Raw genomic sequence first — 25,905 nt, forward strand, 5'->3', positions numbered from 1 at the left:
TTGGTTTCCAAACAGTAGCCAAACAACCACTGGGGTCAAGCAGAAGTCAAGGTATAAAAATTCATGGCTCTGAGCCCCCTTACCTATGAGCTGCCATATGTTAGAGGAATGATCTAGACCACAGCAGTTGTCTTCTGTCCCCTGATGAGTGTTGGTATGCATAATTCAAACGTGTGCATGTGTTTGAATTCCAGCTTTTATTGATTGAATTGGGCTCTGATAATAAACAGTATAAATAAATCAGAAGGGAGTTAAAGCACTGATGTGCTGGGGGGTTGGAATTAAAATGAGTGCAGTGACCTCGAGCAGGATGTAATTTCAAAAGTGCCTGAAATATGCTGATGACATAAAATAAGGCTGGGGAAGTTGGAGGGGCAGAGGAACAAAACAAACTCGTTCCAAATGATTTGGATTTATCAGGATTGCAGGCAGGTAAGTGGCTCATGCAGTTTATTGTAGGGATGTGTGAGGTAATGAGAGCAGGGACCAAAAGCAGAGTGAGAGATGTGGAATGTGGATCAGGGCTTGTGGGAGGGCAGGTGCAGAGCTTGTCATTGGTGTCAAACATGCAGGAATCCTCTCAACTGCTCTGGCAAAGCACAAACCGTGCAGAGGCTGAGATGTGAATCCAGCTTTTGATGTTCCAGCAAACATGAACTGAGCTGCCTAATAGTTCATCACACTGATTTCAGACTAGAAAAATTAAAAATGCATTGTTTTGGACTGATGAGTGCCCTGACAGCCACAGGAAAGCAAAGAGAAATTGGTGACTCCTTCCAGCTGGCTAATCCAGAGGTGGATTCTGTGGTTTTGAAAGTACTTGTTTTCTTCTGGTTTTCTTTCCTTCTTTTTAGTCCTAATGTCTATTTTAATTTTTTTTAAATGTTTCATTTATCCCCTAAATTGTAAGCTTTGGATTTTTCTCAGTTGTGGCCAAGCAGCTTTTGAAACCAAATCAAAGGCAGAAACAATAAAAGGAGAGTTCTGTGTTGAATTCTGTCAATATCCTTGCAGCTTTTATTGTTCTGATAGAATCCATATTAATTGTCCCTGTTTAAAAGTGCTTTCTCTAACTTTACTTATATCTCTAAATCTCATATTTACACCTATTTTTCCACTGAAGAAATTAGATATTTGAAAATATAATTTTCCTGTCTTACCTTTTAATGCCCCAGTTTTACATATATACTGAAAGACTCCCAATAATCCATTATTTTCAATATCTTAATGCCTATCATTAAGGGCATATCAATAACAGAGACTTCTCTTTTCCTTTGTGCTCTCCATGCTGCATCCCATGAAATCTTTTATTGTCTGGAAGCCACAGTTTGAGTAAGACAGTGAAGAGCTACAGGGGAAACTGAACTGGGAAGGACAGGAGCTAAGGCAAGTCACAAATAATAACTTAATCTCCTACCCTGATCCTCGTGTCCTATCAGAATTAAATCAGGAGTGGTGAAAGAATCTTTGGGGAAGTAAGAGATGCACTTGGGATTTTTTTCTTTCTGGAGTATCTTCAGGGGTTTGTGGCCTCTGATTGACTTGGTGCCCTTGCCTGGGATACTGGGAATGAGATGCTGGATGAGATCAGCTCTTCCCCCTTTGAGATGAGCTCTCCCCCACCCAGGTCTTGCTGTGATTTTGATGTTGTTGCAGTAATAAGGACAGAAGGATGCCCTCCTTGTTATGGTCTCCCTTGGTTCTCCACAGCAAGGATCAGTGTTGGCTACAATCTGCAGCCTCAGAGTTCTGTTGTCAGCTCGGGCTGTTGTCACACACTTAGCTAATACCCTCCAGTAATTTTATTTCTTATTCACATGCACACTTAATGTCCTTAGTCATTAGACTGAAAAATGTTAACCTTGTCATAGTTAGTGACTGGAAGCAGAAAAGTCCATTTAATTCTCAGGGGAATGAATTCTAATTTTCTGCTTGTCAGAAAGTGGCATTTTACATATTTTTCTCTTTTCTTCCCCACCAGTTTAGTGCTAAATTTAAATGTGTATGTCATAGGAATAGACCTTTAGTCAGAGCTAAACACCCCAAAAGCCTTGGCAGGGGTCCAATGTATGGAAGTCTTGACCAAGAGCTGCTGCTAAAGCTCATTTCAGGCCCTGCAGAGAATGGGGGGGTGAGAATGAAAAGTTAAGAGAGAAGAGGTCAGCTCAGAGGGCACATTAACATTGCATGTCAGGATGCATTTTTTCCCCAGCAAATATGGATGGATGAAAAGCAGCTCATCTGGAATAAAATGTCCAATGAAGAAATAAATTATGTTAATCAAGCAGACTAGTACTAATATTTGTCATTAAGATGTGACATCTTCTAATTAATGTCACAAATTAATGTGAGCCTTTAAAAACCATGCTGGTGGGAAGGGAAGTTGTCTGCAGATCCTGAGTTCCCTGATCTATGAAAAAGAAGAGCTTGTCTTGAAAAATAGATGGCATTTATGGCAAAGAGAAATAATCCTCCCACAGATTACAGCTGTTCTCTGCATTGTTATGCTGGTGGTCTTATCTCATCAGTGGATGTTTTATATGGTTCTTTTTATTTTATTTTTTGGATGCATTTTCATAAGGCTGTTCTGAGGAGGACATTGTGTACTGAGAGCAGGATGTATTTTGAGAAAGAGACACCACTACAAAGAACTCTGAGTTTAAATTGCAAAGATGGATGAAGTAAAAATGAGGGATGGTTATTTTGCTTTTTACAGATGGGAGCTGAAGCAGGGGAGGTGACTGTTGTGGCCAAAGTCACCCTGGGAGTCCATGGAATTGCATCCTGATCTTTGAAGTGCAGCTCCAGTATTTTACCATATATTGTCTTCTGTTCCCTCGCTGCTGAATGTGGGTTTGATATGCACATGTGTAATGAGCCAAGCATGTTCTGCATGTGTTTAGCCAAATTGTGACCTCAGGGACACGAGAGGAGTGCTCCCTGCTGTGGTTAGGAGAGCTTCCATGGCTGGGCTCACCCAAGGACTGCAAAGCAGTGTTGGCATTTACTTTATGAAATTAAAGTTTGCTGTTTTAGCATCTGTGGGTTCTGGAGAGGCCTGCCAGGGCAGTGGGTGATGCTGCAGGGCTGATTGTGTCACCCCTTGCACTGTCTGAGCACCAGATGCTGATTAATGATTAGTGTGTAACAAATTAATAAATCAATACCACAGACAAATAAACATCCATTACAGGGGGCTCTCAAATCTCTCTCCCCTGGGGGAGAAGGGAGACCTGCAGGCATTACATTCTTCACTAGACACAAATGCCTCTGGACTCTGGGCTATCCTGACACCTTGCAGAGGGAATGTACCCTTGAGATTAATTATATTCCATATATTCCATAGGTGGTTCAATATGTGCTGGAAAAATCCCTGGGCTTACTTTTGTGGTATGCAGATGTTCTTGCAGGGAAGGGTGAGTGGTCAGCACAGTCAAAGTGGGCTCAGGAGGAGCAAGTCCTGCCCTGAAGGGGTTTATCCACAGGGACTCATTCCAGACAATACCTTTGAAGTCTAAAGACAAGATCTCATTGCCCAAGCTCCCTCTGTAGCTTTGTGGAGAACAGGGATCCTGTGTTGTATCATTTAAAGTCTGAATTTGGACTGCAGTCCTGAATGATGACCAGAGTTTAAAAGTAATGCATGTGGCACATCAAACACCACTGACCTGAGCCTCTCTCAGCCAAAATCAGGCAACAAATTGAGTTACTGTGTTGTCATCATTAGGCTGTCAAAAGCATAAAAACTTCTGTCCATCTGGCCTTGTTTTTCAGAAATAAAAAGCATTTAAAGTTGGTGTGATACATTATGGAATGCAGGTAATTAATGCCCTTGTAATGACCAAAGGGAGAATTCAGACAGAATTCAGATGTGGTTTCTGAATCTGTACAAACACCTACAAATCCAGAATGGGACAGGGAAGTAAATAAATCCCTGATTGGCCTAACTGATTTTTCCATTCTTCTTGCATAAGAAGTGTGTGTGTATGTCTGTGCTATGCTTGAGGCATAATTTATGCATTGCAATAAATAACAAGTATATGTGTGCATAATTAGGAGGGACAATAAAGAAAAGCAGTTGATGAAATTGAATTATGCATAATAAAGCTGGAATTTTTCAGGGAAGGCTGTAGTCATCAGGAAAGAAAGTGAAGCTTGTTTGTTTTGTTAGTATTGTGAGAGACCTGAACTGGGACTAGAGTTTTGTAAGACTTTGTATTTTTATGTCTCACAGGGTTTGGGCAAGACCAGGTGAACAGACCAACATTTTGGAACCTGAGGTACAGGATAGACTGCAGTCTGCCCTTATGGGGACTGCTCAGGAGGCTTACAAGACAATGCTGTGTATTTATCTACTTTTCCACAGTAAAAATGTATAAATGATCATTATAGAGCCCTTCTTCAAAAGGGAAAAGTTTGGCTCACTAGGTTTGAAGAGCCATTCTCCTACTTGGATGCTTTTACACATCCATGACCACTCTCCATGTGCTTTATTCAGCTTCAAAACAAGTCCACCAGCACTGCCAAACACACACATGAGATGAATGTAAAATACATTCCAAATAATTGCAGTATTTATGTAATTTGGTGTCTTGTGTCTTCCAGAAACCCTCAACAGCTGGTTAACCCCAGCAGGACCAGTGAGCTGAGAGGGGCACAGGGAGTGCCAGGGTCTGGCTGCCCAGCAGAACCAGCCAGGTCCTGCTGCCGGGTGAGGGTGGATTAGCAGTGACTCCAACAGTGCAAATTAAAGGGAAACGGAAAGCAGATTTAGGCAATTCTTTCTCCTTTGTGAGTCATTTAAGTGTAGAATTCTGTGTCTATGCATGCAGGGCATTTTAATTGAGATTTTTTGAGTATGAAGAAGGTGGTTCCCTCTCAAGTTAAACAGCTCTGGCCCACGGGGAAGGAGCAAGGCTCAAGCTGTCCATTGCTTGTGGCTATCCCAGTAAAATACTGATTTGCTCAGCACTCCTACTTTAAACAAGCAGAAGGGCAGACAAACATAGTGAGAAACCTGGTTTGGTCAAATCTATGGCAAGAGCTTTTCTCATTTACACAAAAGTAACTGGAATTATTGTGGACACAGCTTCTGGGAGAACAAAAGCATCAGCAGTGCTCTTTGGGAACCAGATTATTGTCCAGTTTTGCACTGCAGTGTGTTCCCTTTACCTGGCACCTGCCTCAAGACTTCCCAAAAATTGTAGATTAAAGTGAATTGTCCAACTGTAAATATTCAGGGCCCATCTCCTGGAGCAGAGTTCTCTGACCCAGCAGCACCACTGCCCCACACTCTGCTGTCCTGTGCAGAAGCAGCAGAGCCAGCCTTGGCCTTAAGCAGCAAGGGCTGCTTTGCTGCCCCAGAGAGCTCCCAGCCTGGCCTGTGCCTGCAGCCAGGCAGGAAATGAGGTGGGGAGAAGATCTCCATGTCCAAGTGAACCCACAAACCTTGTCCCTCCACACTTCCTCACACGCTGGTCAGCTGGATCTCGGCTTTTCCCCAGAGGCTGTAAATGTGTGGGGTTTGTTCATTAACCAGTGCAGCGCCGAGATGGAACTGTAATGCACGTGATGGGAGCAGAGGAATCACACGGCTTTCGTGAAACAAAGGACAAGGCTGGGCTCTGGCAAGAGGAGCATCACGGCTGTTTATTTTTTCCAGACAGGGACTGGAGCTCACTGGGGTTTTTTGGGCTCATGCTCCGTTTTTGTTTTGCTGCAGCTTTTAAGGATGGGAATGTTGTGTCTGACGCGTGTCAGAGGAGATTCACGAGCAGAGCCGCGCTCGTCTTGCTCCCCGTGGGGAATAAAAGCAGTGCCCGTCTCTCACTTCGGGAGGAGCAGGAGGGGCTGCGGGGAGTGAGAAGGCAGCGCGGGGCTCGGTGGGGCTGGAGCGGCCCTCGGCAGCCCGGGGGCAGCGCTGGCAAAGCCGCGGACGGAGCTGGGCGTGCGGGGCTGGGGGCGAGCGCTGCCCCGGCTCTCCGCATCCTTCATCTTCTGGGGAAGCAGGCAGGAAAAGGGACTGAATAAAGAGCCCTTTGTCAAGGAAGCAGAGAAAATGGCCACTTCTACAGCCCTGTATTGGAACTCTAAATGATGCTGTTATTAGAGCTGTTAAAAAATTAAATTAACAAGAGTTGTGTCCACTTTTAATCCCAATCTGGTACCTGCAAATCTGGTACCCAGGGAAGCTGCTGTCACTGGAGCCACCAAACTGAAAGTGTGGGGCTGGTGGGGAGTGAAGATTCTTTGTTCTTTGTTCTGTTTATTTCTTCATGGTTTCATCTGTTTTTGTGGTCTGCAGTTTTTTTTTTCTTTTTCTTTCTTTTTTTTTCAATATTTAGTGAATTTTAAGTTTATTTCACTTCTTTAGTGAGGCAGATAAAGCAGCGAGGGGGAAAATACGAGGAAAGGGGCTAAATTCAGAGTCACTTGGGCCACATACACAACCTGTGACCACAAGGTGTAAAGGTGTCATTTCCATTAATAAAAGCACATTATATTGACCCATCACTTCCAAATTTCAGCTAGACTGCAGAGTGCAGCTCACCTAAAGCAGGACATATGAGGTTAACAGAATTGTTGTGTTTTAAAACTATTTTTCAATACCATTAGTCTTTCCTGTGTATGACTGAGGAGCGATGTTTTGTTCACTTCCAACCCAATCAGTTTCACAGCACAAGAGCATCAATTTCCAGTACAGTTAAATTTATTCCAGTATGGTCCTGTGAAATGGCCTGACATGCTTTCAGCTAAATGACAATTTGATGGGATGTGAAAACCACAGGAGTCAGGAAGAAGGTAACAGTCTGTGAGCAGGCCTTATCTGTCTTGCTACAAGGGGAACAAAACACAACATTGAGGAACCTGAAGCAAGGAGGGGCTGGGCTGGGCTTCACAGGGGAGCAGAGGTTGCTGCTCTGGTTGCCAGTGACTGTTAGATCAATGTTTCACTTTGCTGCCTTCTAGAGTGTGGAAGGAACCAAAAAGAATCCTTCACTAAAGGAGGAAAATGATGTGTGTGAAAGGGGAGCCTTATGTCTCTGGAAACTACAATAATATAATCTACATCCTCTGGTTTGTAGGGAAACAATCTCAGAGCTGAAGTCACCTCGGGCTGACAGAGCAGCCAACAGGATGAGCTGGAAACAGGAGTTTGTTGCTCAGCCTTAGGACTGCAGTGAGTGTCACTGGGATGTCACAGATGTCACTGCAGAGATGTCTCTGCAGAGCACTGAGTTTGTTCTCCAAGCACCTTTCAGGCACTGCATCACTTGTCTGTGCACAGCCCGTGGCTGCTTTTCACTTTGGTTCATTCCAAATGTACAGCACCTCTTGTATGGTGATTGCAACCTCAGCAGTGCTACTTACTCAGAATCACCAGCAACTATGATCTAATTTAAAAATGGTTATTCTCTGTAAGATGCATTTTAAATAAATACCAATCTTTTGACTCTGAGCTCCTGGTAAAGTGTCTTATATTAATGAAATTATAAATAGCAAGTGCCAGTTCTGTGCCAGTTCTGACAGCACAGAAAAGAACACATTGTGAAGCAAAACACCAGGTTTTTGTCCCCCAATTTTGTTGTTTGTCAAGTGAGTGCTTGTGAAAAAGATAATTTTGATTTCATTGTTCTTCAACTTAAATACAGCTACCATTGAAGCCTTTGCTGTTATTTCATCACACAGCCAGGAGAGCACTGCAGGGACACATCCTTGGTGGCAGATGTGGGGGGACCTGTTTCCACCTCTGCCTCTGGTGCCTGGGTACCAGATCCAGTCACATTTCTGTTCTGAAGGGCCATCCACAGCTCTGGAAAATGAGTCTGTTATCAAGTTTACCTGGAAACAAACTAAAGGCCAGATGGCTTCAGCTTTTTGAGAAAATTTTGTCAACCAAGGAGCTCTCTGCAGCTCCCTGGGTTCACCAGAACGTTTGCAAAAGACCAAGTGAAATTTTGGTTGGAGCATCAAAGACATCTAAATACTCTTACACCTTGTTCTCATGTTTTGGTTCTGCTCTGACTTGCACAGAAACACAGGTCTAACACTTTTACACAGAATTGAAATTGTTTAGACTTTTGGTGCACTTTTGAAGTGATTTAATTTCGTTTTGAAGCATTTTCTGGTGTATGCAGAGTTTACTGACACTGTCCTGACCTTGGAGAGGTGTGATATTTTACAGTGTGCAGTGGCATTTATGTACCCAACCTGGCTCACATAAATAGGTTAATTTCCACTAATTAAAGGCCAGGTTTCCAGTATAACATCTTTAAGATTCACAACTGGGGCAGATGACTGAGCAGCCCTTTGACAGCTGCAAATCCACAACTTCTACAAAAAGTTTTTCATGTAAATGTTAGAAGTGTTGGGAAAAAAATTAGATTTATAGTTTCACATAACACCAAAACCCTGAATGCATGGGACAAATAACAACTGACAGATTTATGATAAAGAAATTACTTGAAATTTTAGATTATATTCTTTGCACATCCCAAATTAGTCTCTATCAAAGTATCTCCTGAAGTAAAGGTAGATAAATGGCAGAATGATAGAATGCACAATACAAACCCTTAATGTCAGGACAGAGTTAATATTGGAATAAGAGTCAGGAATGTCCAACTGTAGATGCTGCACAAAGAATTTATTTTGGTTTTCAAAATCAAACCATGGCTCATCTGGATTTGGATTTCACTTCATACAAACATCCACTGCGTATTTGGTGCTTTGATTCTTTAATATAACTCTTGAAAAGCCAGTGGAATTCCCCTTTTATTTGGCCTAAACTAAATGTAATTTAATTGCTACTAAATGACATATCAATCATTATTATACCTGTTTATATAAATCAGACAAGAATAAGATCTTATGACCTTAAAATAAACTGAAGAACCACATACCACATGATTAAAATAAGCAATAGATACAAACCTGGCAATGACAAGAAAGCACAGTGAATTTAAATATTATTCTTACAATTATCTTGGTTGTCCAAAGAACAGTGTACACAGGTTATGGTTAGTAGCTAAACTACAATTTAAATTCAATTTCCAGAGTCTGATTCCAAGTTACTCTTTATTCTGGTTTTTAAGTGAAGTGTCTGAAGTTACTTCTGCTATGCATTCTCCTTCTTGGGTAATCTTTCCAAAGGATATGACTCACTTCTCCATTATTTGTAAAGAGTATGGAAAAAAGTAAAATATTATTATTTTGTGGGCATTTGGAAATGGATGTTAAAAAAAAAAGGTGGGATGTTGATCATTGTGAGTCATTTCTTGGGAAGAAGGGAAGAACAAACACTGGCTGCTGCCTTACTGCTGTGGAAGCCAAGGACTTAGTGCTGACTCAAGCAGTGGATATTGATGGCTGCAGAACACAAGGAGATCTTGCAGCAGGGTTAAAGAGGAAAACCTTTCCCCTCTAAGTGATAACAGTTAGAGGGAGCTGCCTGTGTTCATTTCCTGGAGGCTCTTTTTTGCTTAAACAACCTCCTGGTTTGAACACCTTGGCCAGTTAGGATTGTATCAGGCAAGCAGTTGCTGCAGCTCAGTGAGTTTCCTCCTGGGTTTCCAGAAATCCTGGCAGAAGTCCTGGCAAACCTTCAGGTGCACCACGAAGAGCAAGACTGAGCTCAGGGCACTGAGGGAGCTACCCCAGTAACTCCCAGAGCTGTCACTGCTGGCTCTGAGCATCCTTCCCTGCTTGGTGCAAATATTGCTGTACACAAATCTGCAGCAATAGAAATCCTTTGTGACCCATCTCCACACTGATCAACGAATGGAAAAGCTCTGCTTTGATACCAAAACTGATTTTCAAAGTGACTCTGGCTCACCGTGGCCTTTGTGTACTTTATTTCTTTACTAGGAACTACTCACTTACTTTTGTGTGTAACTACACAAAATACCTGCAAAGCACACCCAACACAAGACCCAGAGTATTTTATTTTATAAGTAGAGGTTCTCGTGGAGAAGCAATTATAAAAATGTACTGTCACTCCAATTTCCAATGAATATTTTTATATTATAGTCTTATTAGTGATAATAAAAATAGTGTTCTGTGATCTTTACCCGAGTTAATTCATTGTTATTTTTAAGTTACAAGCAGAAGCTCTCAAGCAGAGTTAGCAGCCTGGATGCCACAGATTCAATGAAGTAAAATGAAAATGTTCACACTTCACCAAAATGATTGTGGGTTTTTACATAAATAGCAGAAATGCCCAACAGTCCACTCCAGGATATCTCCTTAGGAATGCAGATGCATCTTTGTGCCTCTTTATTTCATATGTCACCCAGAGGGCTCACATGGTCACTTCATGCTACAGACAGATCCTTTGCAGCTTTGGATTTGATAATCGTGTTCAAGTGCCAGTGCTGGAACACCTGATCTCCAGCCAATAAATCCCTGGGTCGTTTTTGGTACTGGAGGAGATGGAAGCACCTAAAATCAGAGTAACATGCAAAGCTGAGTGATGAAAAGGTTTTTGGTTAAAGTTTCTGTCACCCAAATTTTGTTTTTGTGCTGTAGTGTTCTAAAACCAACAATCAAGCCATGTTTAGTAGTGTATGTTGGATTTATTTTTTCCAAGTTTGGTTCAATACTAAGGGCTTTAATTGCTTAACATTATTAGAATTTTTATTATTATTATTATTACGTATGGAAAAAGCTCAAGCAGAAGATAATCACCATCATCTTTAAAACCAATTAACTTCTGTAAACAGGAGAGATAGTGTTTCCTCCTTGCTGTAATATATTTGGAAACAATGCAGCTATGGAATAATAGTTTTAAATCCAAATGCCAAAGATGTTACTGACCAAGATGGCTTTTACATCAAGAACTACTTATTCATCCTACCTTCCTTCTACTTTAAAAGATGGGCTAGCAAGTTAATCTGCAACTAATCTAGCTAAAAAGGAAACAAAACAAAGGCCAACAGACTCTGTTCAGTGACTGCTGTGCTTACTTTGGCTGAATCATCTCAATTGGGCACGTTCTATCATTTCAGCATCTGGGGACTCAGCACAGAAATACACAGCAAGAGAACAATGTTTCAGTTCTCTTGCCAGAGTTGCTTCACTTTGTTCTTTGGCCAAGATTAGAAAATGTTTATGATATTTAGGTGGAGCAGTTCCTCAGAAAAGATAATTTTTATGGCCAAAAGTGCCACCCACTGAGCGGGATAATGAAGGAAATCATGTCCCACTTTCGGTCTGGGGGAGGGGACTGTGCAGGAGCTTTTATTAGTCTAACCTAGAGAGAACAGATTTGACTGCTACCACAAGGTAAATGTGCAGAAAGACAGCTCTGAAAGGATGTATGAAACTTCACTCTGAATATGTAAAGGGTGACCTAAATCACAGCCAGCCCTTCTCTTCCTCCCAGTTCTGAGGTGAAATGGGAACTCTGTTCCAGCGTGCACCAGGCACTGATAACTCAGGATTTGTTCAAGCACCAGCACCCTCACGGGGCTGGGACTCCACTGGAACTGACACTGGGCTGAGGCTGGAGGTTTGGGGCAAAACTGAAGAACAAGCAGCAGTAATGGCAGAAATTCTGCCATTTCATTGCTATACCTCAGCACTAGCTCTTAATTTTTATTTGAATTTAATCTCAGTGAAAGCTTTTACTACTTCCATACCTTATCTCCCCACCCTTGGAATCCTTTGAAAGAAAGCTGCTTCAGCAAGTAAGAACTTCCAATCTCCTTTATTTCCCTAATCTTCTCTAAGTGGACTAACCTTCCTTTTCATTAGCATATTCTGCTTCCCCTTTTGTGAGTTCCTCTCCCAGTGTCACTGCTTTAGCTGCCTGTGGACTCACCCTGTTCACTGGTGAGCCTGACACGCTGTATTTACAAATTAAACCATCAGGTCACATTCTACTCTCCAGCTGTTTGACAGCTTTGAGACTCTGAATATACATATAAATCACAGAAAACAAAATAATTATGACTTGGCTTATTAGAACTGGCTTCTTATTAATTTGTGGTGCTGAAGAGGACAGTGGTATTGTCTCTGACAAAAAGCAGACTCTTAAATAAAGGTAGAAAAATTGCAACCATATCCAAAGGGCAATTCCTTGTCTTAAACAAATGCTTTAAAAGCATAGTTTGGCTTGCAAATGCAGTTTACTTTGACCTTTAGTTAAAGACTCCCCCTCTATAAGAACACTGGTTTTCAGAGCTTGTGTGGTTTTTTAAAACAGATGTTGCTGTATTGCAATTTTAAAATCTAATTTTCTAACCTTAATGTATTTTTCCACAGGTGTCACAGGTCGAACCTGCAGGTGATCTGGAAGCTGCAGCTTGGGCTTTGCAGCTTCTTTCTTTTCATCTCCAAGCAACTAAAAGAAAACATATTTAAAAACTGCACTCTTTATCTTTGGAAATATACTACAGTATGTGAAATCCACACCATTCCCCTCATTGTTGCTTATGAACTTCCTGTTCTTTCCACCTCAAACAGGATTTCAGTGCTTTTAATTACTTATTTCAGTACTTTGGAAATTACTGGACTTTTTTTGTTTCAGAAGACACAAAAACTACATTTATAACTATGCAGGGGCTGCATCAATCCTGTTCTTTAGCAATGAAATACTGTGATTCCAATTGTAACATCGTGTGCTACTGTATTCTAGTATGTAAACATCACGGAGAAGAGACATCACTCCAAATATTTTCATTTGTTGTAGATTCCCCCACTGACAATTTAATTAGCTGGAACCTTTTCCCCTAGATTTTTAAAATACCATATGGAGAGACAAAGGGGAAATATTTTCCTGTCAGTGTGCATCTAGTACTTGTTAGCACTATTAGGAGTCATGCTTCTCAAGAGAAATATATCAGAATATGCACAGCATATAAATTACCACTTGATGTATTTTATTCAAAAGAAAAACTGAATATTTGAACCATTTCAAAAGTAGTGCAGTTGCTACCTTGGATGACAGTGTGGTAAAGCATACTCAGTACACTTCTAGTCTTCTGTGCTCTCATAATTTTGTGTCCAGATAAATTTGTGCTCGAGTACATTTCATGTGTTGCTTATATTATAAGCCATATTACACGCCATTCAATTTTACCTCTTCAAGAGGCGTTTTCAAAAATCCCCATTTCTCAGCCCATCTTTTTGCAGCATCTCTTTCGTTTTCAATACGATTTTTCCTGCAACCAACACAAAATATTCAAGATTACTTTGAAAACTTGAATTAAAAAAATCCACAACACACCAAGCCAACTACTGATGTCACAAAGCACAGCACTTTAGCTGGAACCTTTAAACTTCCATCTCAAAGCAGCACGTTCATATACAAATTATCATTATCTGACTCAGAGCTAATGGGAAAATACTTTCTAGAGGTTTGAAACACTGCATGTGAAGAAGTGAACACTGCACGCGAACACTGCGCTGCTTTTAAATTATGTTAAGAAGCGGAGGAGGTTGAAAAATAAGCACCAATGATGCTTTCAAATATACTTTCATTTACTGCACTGACTGACGAGATGCCCGGAGCCCACAGCCGGGCAGGAGGGGGGCACTGGAGCAGCTCTAAACGCGACTCTGGTACCAAGGCACGCTTCACCCAACTCTTTAAAAACATGAGGACTCTCCCAGCGCGGAGCTGCGGGCCGGGAGGGCAAGGCGGACGGCGCGGCAGCAGAGCAGCGGTACTGCCGGGGCCGGGCGGGCTGTTACCAGTTGTTGTCCTTGGCTATGAAGTTGGTGGGCTCCATCGGGGCCGCGCCGCCCCAGCCCCGCCTGAGGGAGCGCGATCGGCCGCGGCCCCTCGGGCGTTGCGGGGCAACGGCGCCGTGAGGGGCGGCAGCTCCTGTGGGCGGGCACAAGATGGCGGGAGCGTGTTCAGTGGAATGTTGGGAAGCGCCCTCACACCCCCCGAGGGGAAAAGGATCCCCTTCTCTCGGCCCTTTGGGAGCTCTCCGGTGGCACCACAGCCATGCCGCAGGGGGAAAAAGCAAAATAATTCCCGCTCGGTGCTCTGCCGAGGCCCCTCAGGCGGGCACAAGATGGCGGCGGGGGGGGGGGCTCCTGTGGGCGGGCGGAAAGGGCGGGAACTCGTGTGGGCGGTGCAAGATGGCGGAGGGGCGGGGCCAAGGTAATGAGGGGGCGTGTCATAACGCTGTAATAAATTAATATCGGGATGTGTTTATATACTGTTTAAAGGGCAGGATTGCCTTCTCTTGTCTTTTGGAAGTTCTTAGGTGGCACCACAGCCATTTCTCAGGGGAAAAACAAGCAAAAAATTTGCGCTCCCTGCTTTCTTGAGGCCCCTCAGGAGGCCAGGGGAAGTGCGCGGTAATTTTTTTTTTGTGTGTGCCTTTAAATGAAGGAAAACACATTTGGGTTAAGGTTGTGGAAAGCTTCTTTTTAACCTGCTGACCTGTTCTGGGTCGTCTAGCTACACATCCAAATTATTTTTTGATAATTTCATTGGGAAACAACACCAGTCCTGCGATCCAGTGTCTGGTCTCTTTTTCTGATAAATGTCCTTTACGAGCTACACGCCTATGACAGAAATTCTGAGAAAGATCTCCACATACTTTATGGCTTCTATGTGAGAACCCAGAATATATATACAGTTATAATAGTTCATTGTGTCCCAAATATATTAATTTTTAAAGTAATTTTATTTTCTTGCATTTGCTGGATAAAATATTTCAACAATGAGTGGAGCCAGCTGGCTCTTTGCCCTGGTGGGTTTAAATGGTTCCCCGACCTCTTTCATGTTGTCTGGAAATTGACTTGTGTAAACACCCTGAAAATAGTTAATGGGACTTTCACACCACTGGGCACTTATTATCCTTATTAGAAAATACATGCAGAAAGGTTTTGACTTCAGCTGAGTGGTTTAGAGGCAGTGTGTTTGAATGTTTAATTATTAGACTTCTTTAAAAAAAAATCTGAAGTACCTAAAGCGTTTAAATATTTGAGTACAAGAAGACTATATGCATTTCTTAGTTATTTTAGAAGTACTAAGAATGTCTGTTTGTATAAGATGAGAATAAAAATGCCTTCTGTAGTTCTAAAATAGCAATTAATACTGCTCTTCTGAGTCTCTGAAAATCATTAAAGTATCAACAAATGGAATATTTCACTTGCACGCCATTTCTTGATTCTCTAATTGATAATTAGGCTCGCAATTAAATCAGCTGGGTCTCCTATCACACCCATAAATGCTTACTCATTGTCCTACTTAATTAACTCCTGCTGCTTTGTCACATTTATCTCAGGAGTTTTCTTATTGCTTTGATGCTTTCCTTGAAAAAAGATAATTTGTTAACGAAACAATCAACTCTGTAGTTTACTGTGTCAGGGCTGAAAGTGCGTTTGTCAAGAAGAAAGGAGAGGTGAAACCTCTTATAGTGGTCCATTTATAGATCCATTTATATATCCGTTTATAGATCCATTTATAGATCCATTTATAGATCCACGTGTATCTGTGCTTAGGGTTTTGCATTAAAAATATTTACCAAAAAATATTAGTTAGTACTGGCAGTTTTGTGTTTGCTGCTCCACGGTTTGCAATGTCAGGTGTGGAAGTCTAAAAGAGGAAAATTTGAGCGTAATTTCAGTGTCTTTTTGTAATGTTTTTACATAATATTTCAGATGTAGGCAGCCCGAGACTGCCTTGTTATGATTGCTGTGATTTAAGTAATGAAGTCCCATTGACACAGACTGGTTTCATTTAAAAAAGCCCTGCTAAAGTCTATCACATCAAGAACATGTTAATTGGAGTTCCTGAATTTCCATTTATGAACGTAATCCAACAGCCTGGTTAGAATCATTACATGTTGTGGCAAAATTTAGAACTCTCATCTTATTGTGGCTATAATTATCCAGTGGCTTTTGAAACAGCGAGGGCATGTTTGTTTTCCCAATGATATGTTCCTTTTTTTAATCCATAAAATGGCACTTACAGCTACAGCTTTATGCAGATTTCTGTGCTTGAAAAGTTCAATAATTCCCGGGATTTTATTTGGTTTTGAGCAGATTCATTTCTTTTTATTCAAACTAAAGATTTACATGAGAGACTGCTTTACAGTAAACCTGATGGATACACTCACATTCCTGCTGTACTGGGTGGAAGAAGATCCATGCCCTCCAAACAAAATTATTTGTCCTGTAGACATGGAGACCTTTTCAGACTGGAGAAGGTGTTTGCATTAAAATCCCTGAGTGCCAGCCTTGTCTCACCTGTTGTGGCAGAGAGCTTGCAGGATGCTGCCCTGGTGCAGTTCCAAAGAAAACGGCCACCACTTGTAGCCACTGCAGGAGTTTGTTGTAAATGCCAACGTGCAGCACTTAACAAAACTCTCCTGGTATGAGAACTACCTAGGCACCATATGAATTAAAGATGAAGGAGAAAGACACAATTTAAAATTTTGTTGCATTGTATAAACTGAAATCAAACTCTTCATGGTCTTTGAAAGTATTTTTTTGTTTCAGTACAGCTCATGTTTGAAATCAGAAAGCGTCTCCTTTTTCCCTTTTGCCTGAAAGGCAGGGGGTCTGGGACATTTTAATAGCTTTCATTGCCTACTCTGCAAATATATGATTGCTGCACAATGGTTTCTTTGCATGAGAATTGCTTAAATGATTCAAAAAGGATTGGAAAATATATTTCAAGTTTTAATTTTATGCACAGAACATTAATGAGCAGTGCCCCTTAGAGACTTGCTGTCAGTTTAACATATTCACAATAATCTCAACACAGATGTTATTCCATCGAAATCCTTTTAGAAGGAAGAAACCAGTAATTTTTCCTTAGAGAATGTCAGAAAATATGTTATTGTTGGAAATTACATTTTGATCCCAGAATGCTATATAAAAAATCATTGCTAGGAAGAATAAAGTAGCACATTGTTTCTGAGGAAAAATGCATGTGAAACTTTCTTGAGCCTCCTGTAAATTTTAAAACAAGTGAATGTTCTGTTAGTCTCATGCAGTTTTGCTTCCCTTGAGGGAATATCAGCATCTAATTGTATTCTAATTTAAGAGTGGATTTGTTATAAGTTCACATTTCTCTATTTGTAGCCATCAGATGATGAAGTTGTTGTCTCTTTTGGATACATTTTCCTCTGCGTTCTCTGAGCATATAAATTAAAATACTTGCTAGAAAGAAAGTACATACTTGGAATAACCGTTTTTTGTTGGAAAATGGTTTTGGTACCCTTTCTGTTTTGTGTTCTGTGATATGCCTGTGTTTTCTTTCTTCTCTTTGGTGCACTCTTGTTGTACTTGGTCTTGCCTGAGAACAGCTCTGAAATTATGCTGGTACTATAAAAAAATTATAAGATTGTAAATATTATGTTGCTCAATATTGGAGGAAAATTTTTCTGTTCCACTAAATCTGAACTGAAGTTGATCTCCAGTGGAGAAGCTGTAGCCAGTTCCCCGGAGAGACCCCAGCCATATGGGAGTGGTGCGTAGGTAATGTGAAAGAGGACATTTGGGAAAGTGTTGGATGACTCAAAGCAATGGTTCTGCAATTTTCCCAGGTTCTAAGAACACTTCTAGGACTGCAGAAATAAAAGAATCATAGTTGGGAGTACAGAGTGCACCATCAGTTCTGTGCAGAGAGAGCTGTTGGAGTAATTCCCATCAGGTTTTTCAGAAGTTGTTTGGAAGAGGAGGAGGGTGAAACATGAGGGTGCAGTCCGCCCAAAAGCAGGAGAATTTCCAGTCAAAGAAATGTTTGTTTCCACTTCCAGTCAAATGTTTCAACCCCTTCTTGGGAAAGAAGCAGCTCCCACAGCCCCTTAGTGGGTACTTGACAGAAGGAAAGGTTGCAGTTGCATAACACAAAGTGGGATCTCAGTTTCCAGTCTGTTTTATGAGCCCTGCTGCACAGAATGGCAGGGATGATGACCTGATCAAATTTCAGGATACTGCAGTGGAATATCCTTTATGAAAATGTATTTATTTTGCAAAGGTAGATATCTTGACCTCCAATAGCTTCTAATTTCTGCACTCTGCCATTAAGAACAGTACAGAGAAAATCTCTGTTTAGATGATGGTAGAAAATAGCTGCAGAACTGTAAACAAACACAAAAAAGACAAAATTTCCAAACATTTGCTTTAAGTAGGATACATTTTACTTAAAGTAACAAGCCTGGAGAATGAAATTCCATTCTGTTGTAGAATACAAAGAGAAAGAAGTACATTCATCAGCAATCTGTTGTTTTAATAGCAGCTCTGGGAGGTCTTGGGGTTTAAATTATTCACACTGTCATACTCGTGTCCGGGTTCATCTTATTTTATACTTAGTTGCACTCAAAATGCTCAGTTTTTTGATGTATGCACTATAGGTAATGTTGCCATAGTGAAAATGGTTGTACAGTTCTGTAGTAGGAAACAGCATAAATCTGTTTTCCCAGTATCAGTAGTATTGATATTGGGAAAATATAGGCTGTTAGTATTACATTTAGATTAGGACTTTGTTGCTTTTCTTTATCTGGAAGGTAGAAAATATTTTTTCATTACAGATTTGGAAAAAAGGTTTATTGTTATTAATTTTTTCTTTCAAGATTTGGTAGGGTTTTTTGATCAGATTTTCTGCTCCTTATGTAATCTGTGCCTTTAAAACAAACCTGAAAGATTCATTTCTGTAAGGAAAATCAGTGTTTAAATAGGTGGTGTAACATGATATATGCAATAAATGGTAAATGATTAAGCACCCTAATGTATCTATAGACCTTGGTTTAATAGTGCTTTGACTAACCTGGATTATGACATATAATTTGACACATACACATCCCAATTCAATCAAAACCTCTTTCAGTGGCATCTTAAATAGTACCCACTCATGCAGACTTTCACATTAAAGTAATTATGGGGGAGGGGGGAGTGGTAAGAACAGAAAGAAAGTTTACTCTTCCTCTTTATAGTGAAAACAAATGTGTTTTTCTCCAGAATCTGCCAAGCCTGTGTTTTAATGATTTAACAGATGGAGTTGGCACATGTGAACCTGGAAGATGCATCTGTCTGATTTTTCCAGTCTGAGGATTTTTTAACTGCATTAATGGCACAGACAATGGTAAAATATCACCTCCCCAGGCTGCTTTGCTCTCCTAACACATAATGTCTTTTAAGGAAAAAAAAAAGTGATAGAAGACTGGGGTGAGCAAAAGGCCAGAGAAATGAGGATTTGAAAAGTTTCATATTTTCTGTCTTTACTGCATTAAGCTTTTAAGCCTTTCACTTTGAATTTCATGTGTGTATGGTGTGGAAACAGAAATTCTACCCAGGCAACATTATGTGTGATCTCAGGGTTTTGTTAATTAATGGCTTTAAATAAACACCATTTAAATAAGGAGACCAATAGCCACCAGTGCTCTGTCCTGTGTAATTGAAATTGAGTGTTGCTTTTCCAATTTGATAATTCTAGTTTCTTGGGGGTTAGTTCTTGCAAAGGTTCTGCTCACATATAACTTTAGATTTAGCAATTTAGTCACTTGTACTGTTCATTCAAGCAGGCAATGCAGATGCTTAACTGTTTGGAATGAGGGCTTTAATTTGAATTTCTTTTGGACTGGAATCCTTAGCACTCACCTGGATTTCTGCTGAAACCAATGGAACACCTTTCTGTGCTAAAATCCTGAAGTCTCTTGGTTATTTGCACTGAGCTCTGGGATGACACTGCAGAAGCAGGACCAGATGACCCAGTAGTGTGGTCCTTTCTCTCCTGACCCATTCAGTGAGTCTGAAATGCCTCAGCAGTTCACAGGAGTGAACTAAATGGTGTCTGTGTAAGAAAGTCTCCCTTCTGAGGGAAGCCTTGTCCAAGGGCCAGGCCAGTGCTGCTGTGAGCTGCCCAGCTGCTGGCACTAACACTAGGGATAAGGGCTCTAAAGAATCAGACACATTTATTTCAATAGTCTTATCCCTGATTCATGTTAGGTAGAGACAGAATTTATCTCTTGATTTTTAGTGAATCAGAGAGAGTGCTGAGAAACTCCTGCATTCAGAAGCACTCAAGTCCCAGAAAGGAAGTGCCAACTTTCTGCAAGCCTGGGATACTGAAAATATCAATGCATTAACCATAGCAGATATTGCTGTTTATTTTCTTAATGCCCTTTTGTATTTTAACAAATGGCTGTAATAATTTTCATCCTCGTTTTAAGGTTTGATTAATTGGTTCATTGTGTTCTTTCTTCAGAAGGAAATGTGTTACTGATATCCCTTGGTATGAGTGACATATGGGTTCTAGCTGAAATGATGGAACGTCCTTTCATTTAGCAAAACAAAAATATGCTTGGCACTCTGTTCTTCTTTGCTACTCTTCCAGCCAAATTTAATTTGTGAGAGTGATGTGGCTTCTTTGTCATTGGTTATGGTGACAGAACTTCATCTGGGTGAGATTCTTCATGCTTGTGAGGTGAGGTCCATAGGGTGGCAGCAATAATGAGAGAGGTGCTGTTTTCTCTGTTTTCTTCTGCCAAAGTGTTTAATGTTGCAGCTCAAATCAGCCAACAAATAGAAAAGGATGGAAATACCTGAAAACGTGAAAATGCCCTACTCTGCATGAGTTCTTTACTTCCTTTCAAGTTTTCTGGTAGCTATTTTTCTTTTAAAAATTCTGCATTTTATTTTAAGATAATCTTTGAGAAAACTATAAGGTGAAGTCTGTGTTAAGGGAAATTGCCTTGAAATGGAGCAAGGGAAATGACTTGACTCCTTCAGGATTCAAGCCAGTTAAGAAACTGGGATGATTCCAGAGTTTTTTTCTCCATGCTTTGCTGCATGTGAGAATACATCCACTATGAGCCTTCATTTCAAGCCCAAGCCTTCTCTCAACACATTGGACCCTGTTATGAATGAACATGGTGTTGTTTGTGTCCTACTGACTGTTTCTTCCTTGTGTGCTTGTCACAGCACTGCTAATTATGGGTGATTATTTTAGGAATCTTTGGAATGTCATGTACATTTTGCCTCTCCAACAAATACCAAATTGCAAGGCTGTTGCCAGTTCAGGAATTTTTATTAGCTTCTAATTCCTTATTTTATTTTGGACACTGATAGGTAGGGTACTTTATTCATTCAACTGTAGCTTTTTACTGTGTAACTGAGATGAATTCCATCTTTCAGAGAAAAGAATTTCTCCATTATTAAATGTGTTCTTATATAAAAGCATTGAACACATCATGCAAGCTGAGGATAGATCATATAAATTTAGTGTCTGGTCTAAGAAAGATGAAGTAAAAAACTGCTTAGAACACAGGTGCTGCCTTTGAGCCCTAAGTTACCTGGTTTGGAATTCATGAGCATGTCCTAGATAAGGAGAGGCAGTGTTGCCAATTTTAAGGAACTTTTGGGAGATCACAATTTGGTATCGGAGTACGTGCGCATATGTTGGTGGCGGTTGTTGTTAGGAAACTGTTTGTACTCAAGCTTGGATTTAGAATTTTTTTTCCCAGTGATCTGTTGATTAATTTTTTTTTCCCAAGGAATAGAACAATTTGTGTGGAAAAAGAAAAGGTTAGTCAATATGCACATGTAGCTACCAGCTTCCATGGTCTTATAAACCTCATTATTTTTTTTTCACAAATCAATTAGAATGATGGGTTGACCAAGCCAAGTTTAAATTGAATAACTTTATGCCCCACATATAATCTACAGTGACAGGATTAAAAAAGAAATAGTTACATCAACTTTAATCTGCGATTCAACAATTAAAATATAAAAAGTAGTAAAATTCCTAAAAGGGGAAAGATCAAGATAAAAAGTGTTCTAGATCAATTTTCTTCCTGTCTCCAGTTTCAAATTCATGATATAATTAGGCTTCATTTAGTGTCTAAAACTGCAGTTCTTCTCTGTGATCTGGGAAGGACATGTCCAGAGAGAAGAGCGCTGTGTTTGCCATCTAAGTGTACCTGGAAATAATGAGTAATCTGTGTTTTGAGAGGAAGAGTTGTCTTGCACCTAGATTATGGGTGTGGATCTCCTTGGAGCTTAGAATAATTGCTGTGTTATTCTGGTTAAATTATTTAAGCTTTCATTTCTGTTCTAGCAATATTTCCTTACTTTTGTCATTTATCTGATGCCTTCTTAGGTATTCAGGAGAGGAATTCTGTGTTGATCTCTGTTTTGTAAAATCTAAGACTTGAGGAATTGTGAGGGGACAGAGGAGACATTTGGGTGTTAATGTGTGGTTGTAATAATCAATAACAAATAAATCAGGCCTTCAATTTCCCAGCCCTCACAATGTTGACAGTTCCCTATTCCAGCAGCCAGGTAAGCTCAGCAGCTCACTCTGGTTCTAAGAGTATTTATTTATAGTTTTGCTGTCCAGTTTGGCAGAGTGAACCAGGTGATTTGGAAAACACTTGTGATTTTTTTGTGATAAGAAATGAGGTTTTCTTTTAAATAGCCTGGTAGTTATAGTAATAAATTATTGTTGGAAATAACTTTGACAATTAACACCAATGCAAGATAAACTTAGTTTTGCATCAATATTTGTAAAAAATATATCAAAGCATAGGTACTGTAAGGAAATGCTCAGACATGGTGCCAAGTGGAAGATAAGAGTGTCAGACTGACCCAATGCATGAAGTCTTTCCTGAGTTGTTTGATTAAGATTTCTCTTTCACTGTGAACATGCAGCAAAAGAAGGGAGTCAGGCTATAGAAGCTTTTAGTCCTAAAGTGTAACTGATGTAAGAGAAATGAACAACTCTTCCATCATGACACTGCTGGTTGCCATCTCCGTGGTGGTAAACACTGAGAGAAGACAAACACTCTCTGCAGCACAAAGTGTGACTGAATGCCTTTAAGGACTAGAAAGTGCTAAATGACCTTTCATCACTTTAATCACTTGACTGGGTAGGAAATTTTTTAATGAAGGTCATAGAGCTGGAAAAATATCATAGATGACTGGGAAAGTGGCATGTTCTGCTTCTCCTGATTTGGGGTTTTTCCAAAAATTGTCTCTGCAACCAGTATCTTTTTCCTTGGAAGAAAATACTTCAGCACAGTAATAGTAACAGAATCTTAATGTTCTGTGTGGTATCAGATGGTGAAGAGTGGTGGTTTTTTAAAGCAGTGGTTGGTGTAAAAAATCGGAATTTAAAGACTTTCTCTGTGGCAGTTGTTTTTGTAATTTTGTTTGAATGCCTTTAATACTGTTCCCACTGTGTAAAATAAATCACTGGTATAATTACTGGTGTTCCTAAAGGCTGGTTGTGGCCTTTAGAAACTGGGCCAGAGAAAATAAAGTCACTTTGACTGTACATTGCTTTTTGAAAAGGTGGCAGTTTTTGTATTTTCTTGTGAAGCAGTCAGGAACTGCAGTCCATTTGCATCTAGACCCTACACACAGGTTGCTTACCCCTATAATGACAATAAGAAACCTCTTGGGTGACTTGTTTTGGGCATAAATCAAGTTATTTTCATGTCCTTGTTTGAAGCAGGAAAACTGAGTAGAGGGGGAAAAGCCAAGGAGCTCAGTTAAGAGATTAAGCTTTCATAAGAGGCTGGGATGAAGCCATATAATAAATTTTAGGCTGATGACCTTTCAAAGAGAGAGACGTTGGAGGAAGGTTTATTCAGCTGAAACATGATTGGTTTTCAGTTCTTCTTTTTTTTTTTTTTTTTTAATAGAAGAGCTGAGTTGTCCAGTGCTGTCAAGAAGATGGTAATCAAGGGCAAGATATAAATCAAGAGTAACATATCTGAGGTAAGATGGCATTCAGTTTCCAGAGATGGCTGAGCTCTGGAAGTACAGCTGGAAGTATTGGGGTTGTAGTGCTGAGAGCACGTTGGTTGCTCAGCCTTCCAACTCTGCTTCCCCTGGCACACTGGCATGGGACCATGCTGCTAATTCCTGTGATTGTCTCCAGGTCTATGCATTCCTTTTGGTCTGCTGTTTCCTGCTATTCCAGGGACTCAGTTTACATTTACACTGGCTCAGTACACAAGACTACCCTTAATATACATTGACTCCTTATACTGTAATTTGAGAGGTGCTTTGTTGTTCCTTTCCCAATTGATGCAGTGAGAGCTGTCTCAGTATTAAACATCAGAAGAGAGTTTTTGAAGTAGAGGAGGCATCTGATGAGCCATGTGAGAGTGTTGCAGGGAAAGAGATCTATGCTGGCATTAATAAATGAAAACAGCCCACCTTGTTTGAACAGAGAGACAAATGAAACATTTGTATCCTTGGTGATTTGGATGCTGGCAGAGAAGTTTTGTCGCTCCTTTGACTTCAGACACTGTCTTACAATTTTCTCTCCGAATATGTACCAAAGAAAAAGGAAGGCAAGGTCTGTTTTTTATTTATTTACATGTTCAGCAGGAAGACAGTGATTTGTATTCAGACATATCATGTACAGTGTAATCCCACAAAGTGTGATAGGTCTTGAAAGATGAAAAAGTCTCTGTGGGACAGTCACTCTTGGGGAATTCACTTATCAGTTTGTATCATGGCTTTCCAAGTCAAATCAGAGCTGCAGAAATCCCAACATCTGTGGTGCATGCTCTTACTTTTTAAAAATCAAATATAAACATGAGCAGTAGGGGTCCTGTTGCTGAGCTGTAGTGCATGAGCTTTGTCGTAGTGTCATTAATATTTTGTGTTTCTCAGCACATGCTGACTGTTGCTCTGTGACGTTTGGCATTTGGGCTTTGCAGGGGCTCGTGCAAATGTTGCCTTCATTTCCTGCATTATGTAAATTCATTCCTTTTGTATCACTTCCCACCCCCAAATTTTGCTATCATTTGTAGCTTCTGGTGGACCCAGGCTCAGAGTAAAGTGCAAGTGGAGAAGTGAAGTTTGCATCTGATTCTGAACAAAAGGCTTGTGTGTATGAATTTCAGACTCAGCACAAACCCATAAGGCCTTGAAATTTGCTTATGTCACATACCTGCACAGAGCTCTGCAGAATTTAGAAGTCTTTTTACTCTGGGTTTGTCACATAATGTGGAGGTTTAATTACACTCATGAAATTGCTGAGGTTATTATAATTCACTATGTTTCGTTAGCTGCAGGTGAGGCAAGGGAAGGCTGCAGAAAGAGTTGTGGTAAGACTTTTACTTAATATGCTGAGATCTTCTACGTTTTTCCCATGACAGCTTGTCTGCCAGGTTACATTCCTGAGCCTCAAATATCACTGCAGCTAGACATCTCTTGAAACCTGACCCATTTATTCCATTCCTACTCATCACATTTTGGTGTGGAGGCTCAAATCTAACTTTTCTGCACAGGAAAAAGTTGGAGGAAAACACATTTTCACATTAGTTTTCCCTGAGGGGGGCAGAAAAGCTGCTCTGCAAAGTGGAAATTTTCTGATGAAGCACAATTTGTTCAGATCTCAGGGTGCTGCAAATAATAAGCATGAGAAGAATAGAAAACAGTAAGAACAAACTTCTCACTTTTTTGAAATTTGCTTTGTGGTGACGGAGCAAATTCAATTTGCAAATTCAAATCAGGTCCTAAAATCATATTGAGTAAAATAAACAAATGTTGCTTTATTGAAACATTTTAACCTGAGCATCCTAAGCATCATGACTTCTGCGTACATGGAAGACCATAAGAAAATCTCACTGTTTCGTTTAAGGTTTTCAGATTCAGAAAGAGCTTAAATGAAATTTAGCCTGGAGTAGAATACCCTGCAGAATGTGTCTGTGTGCACTTGAATGAGTGTGCAACTGCAGTGGAGGCTCCCTTTAGCCAGCTCTCTCCATATGGGTGAATTTACCTGGGCTGCCTCATCCCAGAAGGCAGCAACAGCTGGTGGTGTTATGTCAGAAAATGGAAAATAACTTCAGAGACTCAAAGTCACTCTCCAACTTCAAAGCCAGACATGTAAGACAAGTGAGGGAATGGCAGATTGCAACAAATCAGTCTTTGATTAATCTCTCCTGGGCTGTTCAAACAAATTTGCAATTTTTACTA

The 25,905-nt window shown here is 40.4% G+C and overlaps 2 protein-coding genes and 1 long non-coding RNA gene across 5 annotated transcripts in view; 2 read left to right on the top strand and 1 right to left on the bottom strand.

Moving 5' to 3' along the window:
• Nucleotides 1–2,857: 2,857 nt before the first annotated feature.
• On the top strand, nucleotides 2,858–7,406 carry LOC135281933 (uncharacterized). 2 transcript variants are annotated; one of them, XR_010348339.1, is made up of 3 exons: nucleotides 2,858–4,280; nucleotides 4,606–4,711; nucleotides 7,086–7,406. It is a non-coding gene; the product is annotated as an uncharacterized LOC135281933 (long non-coding RNA). The 2 variants fall into 2 exon arrangements; XR_010348338.1 differs by having other exon boundaries at nucleotides 2,858–4,711.
• Nucleotides 7,407–10,237: 2,831 nt separating this feature from the next.
• On the bottom strand, nucleotides 10,238–14,029 carry CIMIP1 (ciliary microtubule inner protein 1). Its single transcript, XM_064391282.1, has 4 exons — nucleotides 13,693–14,029; nucleotides 13,079–13,160; nucleotides 12,242–12,340; nucleotides 10,238–10,437 (listed from the first exon to the last, which is right to left on the bottom strand). The coding sequence occupies exons 1-4, from the start codon at nucleotides 13,728–13,730 to the stop codon at nucleotides 10,306–10,308; spliced, it is 351 nt and encodes a 116-aa protein (XP_064247352.1). The 5' UTR covers nucleotides 13,731–14,029; the 3' UTR covers nucleotides 10,238–10,305.
• Nucleotides 14,030–14,072: 43 nt separating this feature from the next.
• The window catches only part of PMEPA1 (prostate transmembrane protein, androgen induced 1), a 263,958-nt gene continuing 252,125 nt past the window's right edge, over nucleotides 14,073–25,905 (top strand). Inside the window, exons 1-2 of one of the 2 annotated variants that reach the window (XM_064391277.1) lie at nucleotides 14,073–14,110; nucleotides 23,613–23,688. The gene's annotated coding sequence lies outside the window, so the exon portion shown is untranslated. Of the gene's footprint in view, nucleotides 14,111–23,612; nucleotides 23,689–25,905 lie in introns of those variants that run through there. The other variant, XM_064391278.1, reaches the window with a different exon arrangement.

This window comes from Passer domesticus, chromosome 16, assembly GCF_036417665.1.
Source record: "Passer domesticus isolate bPasDom1 chromosome 16, bPasDom1.hap1, whole genome shotgun sequence".
NCBI classification, from domain to species: domain Eukaryota; kingdom Metazoa; phylum Chordata; class Aves; order Passeriformes; family Passeridae; genus Passer; species Passer domesticus.